Source organism: Acanthamoeba castellanii (assembly GCF_000313135.1).
Source record: "Acanthamoeba castellanii str. Neff unplaced genomic scaffold scf7180000083742, whole genome shotgun sequence".
NCBI classification, from domain to species: Eukaryota; Discosea; order Longamoebia; family Acanthamoebidae; genus Acanthamoeba; species Acanthamoeba castellanii.
This window is the reverse complement of record NW_004457559.1, coordinates 5495-7088: the sequence shown is the minus strand read 5'-3', so window position 1 is coordinate 7088 and position 1594 is coordinate 5495. Positions and strand designations below refer to the sequence as shown.

Below are 1594 nucleotides of genomic sequence, written 5' to 3'. Positions count from 1 at the left end.
GAGTCCACACTCTCCGTTTCGGAGGCGTTCATGGCGAAGGTTGTGTGTGTTGCGCGGGTGAAACAGCAGTCGATGTTGTACTTGCGCACCACTGCCTCAATGTCGTTGATGGCTGCGTCCAAAAAGAGGACATGAATCACTATCATCTCGCACCAAATACCATATGGGGACGGGTGGTACCCTCTTGGTTCATGGCGCCGTAGGCTTTCACTACATCATCGTCGAACTTGCCGCGGATCAGTGAGAACATGGTGCGTTGGAGGCTGCACAGCTTGGCCGTGCTGAAGCCGCCCACGCCCATGCCCACACGGTGCGCTTCGATCACCACCACGCTCACACCTCTCTCCCGCAGCTTTAGCGCAGTAGTCAGGCCAAACATGCCGGCGCCTGCATGCAGAGACAGAACCGGTTGAGTCTCGGGTCGGGATGTACGAGAGAGAAGGAGGTAAGTACTACGTACCGATCACAGCAACGTCAAACTTGCCGGTGGTTGTGCCAGCGAGTTGAGGGAAGCGTCGGAACTCGCCCAGCCGCTTCACGTGGCTGAGTTGCCATATACTGGGCCGCAGGGATGTTTCTGATTGCAGCATGTCCTGCATCACAGCCGGCGGGTTGGCATCAACCCAACTGCGAGCCGAATGGGCGGGGGGGGGGAATGAGCACCTTATAGGGGTGTGCGTGTTGTAGGTGTTGCTTGTCTGAATGACCAAGCGTCAGGGCAAGGAAGATCGTACCTACAGCCCGCCCACCCAAGAGAATTCCTTGCGATCACTCTCAAGTTCCCCCATGAACGAGCACACCGTCTCGTTGCGTGCGGAACCAGCGGGTCTGTTGACAAAAATTGCTTTAGAAAGCAGAAAAATGGAAAAATTATGTGCGCCGTCCGGGAATTGAACCCGGGCCCGCCGCGTGGGAGGCGGCGATCCTACCACTGGACCAACGGCGCTCTTAGTTTAATAGAATCCATTCATTGCACCAACAGCGGATGTGCTCGTTCTGCCTGTTTTTGATGGCCGGGTCAGGTGGCGTGCGTCCGCTACCACGTCGGGAGGACTGTTGGGCAATGCGAACAGTGGTCCTGTTTATGTGGTGGCCACACGCCAGGGAGCAAAGCAAGTACAAAACGTGGAGAGAAGAAAACCAAAACACACGCAGGGGTTTACAGGTCGTCATCGCCAAAGTTGATGCCGCCCCCAACGCTTTCCTCCTGCTGGAAATCATCATCGTCGTCCATGGCCCTGACATAAGAAGAAGCCCTGGTGTGAGTCACTTGCGCACCCAGAAGAACGAGGGGCTGGGTTCGTACCTCGACGAAGCTCGGGAGGACGTATCAGCGCTGCTGTCGGCAGTGTCAGCCGACGCCGAGGCGCTGGAACGAGACGACCTGTGCAGAGGCGGAAGCGGTGAGTACCACAGTCAGTGCCAGGCCAGACGCGCGAGGCGCCGAGAGGAGGGAGAGACGGTACCGGTAGGAGCGTCCCGAGCGCGAAGACCGAGAGGAGGCCGTCCTGCCGGCGGAGGTCGTGCCACGCGACTCCAAGTTCTCCCACTTCTTGAAGTAGGGGATCACGTAGCCGATCAGGCCAGCGTACTT

At 58.0% G+C, this 1594-nt stretch overlaps 2 protein-coding genes across 2 annotated transcripts in view; both read right to left on the bottom strand.

Annotated features, from left to right (window-relative positions):
- Nucleotides 1–142: 142 nt before the first annotated feature.
- On the bottom strand, nucleotides 143–599 carry ACA1_012850 (FAD dependent oxidoreductase; the record flags this gene model as incomplete). The annotated part of the gene is made up of 2 exons (XM_004342325.1): nucleotides 143–387; nucleotides 461–599. 2 exons carry the CDS (start codon nucleotides 597–599, stop codon nucleotides 143–145), a joined length of 384 nt encoding a protein of 127 aa, XP_004342374.1.
- Nucleotides 600–1159: 560 nt separating this feature from the next.
- ACA1_012740 (Gprotein-coupled receptor (GPCR) family protein) overlaps nucleotides 1160–1594 on the bottom strand; it is a gene marked incomplete at both ends in the record, with an annotated part of 1331 nt that continues 896 nt past the window's right edge. Inside the window, 3 exons of the mRNA XM_004342324.1 lie at nucleotides 1160–1256; nucleotides 1307–1384; nucleotides 1462–1552. Coding sequence (XP_004342373.1) covers nucleotides 1160–1256; nucleotides 1307–1384; nucleotides 1462–1552 — 266 coding nt within the window. The remainder of the gene's footprint in view (nucleotides 1257–1306; nucleotides 1385–1461; nucleotides 1553–1594) is intronic.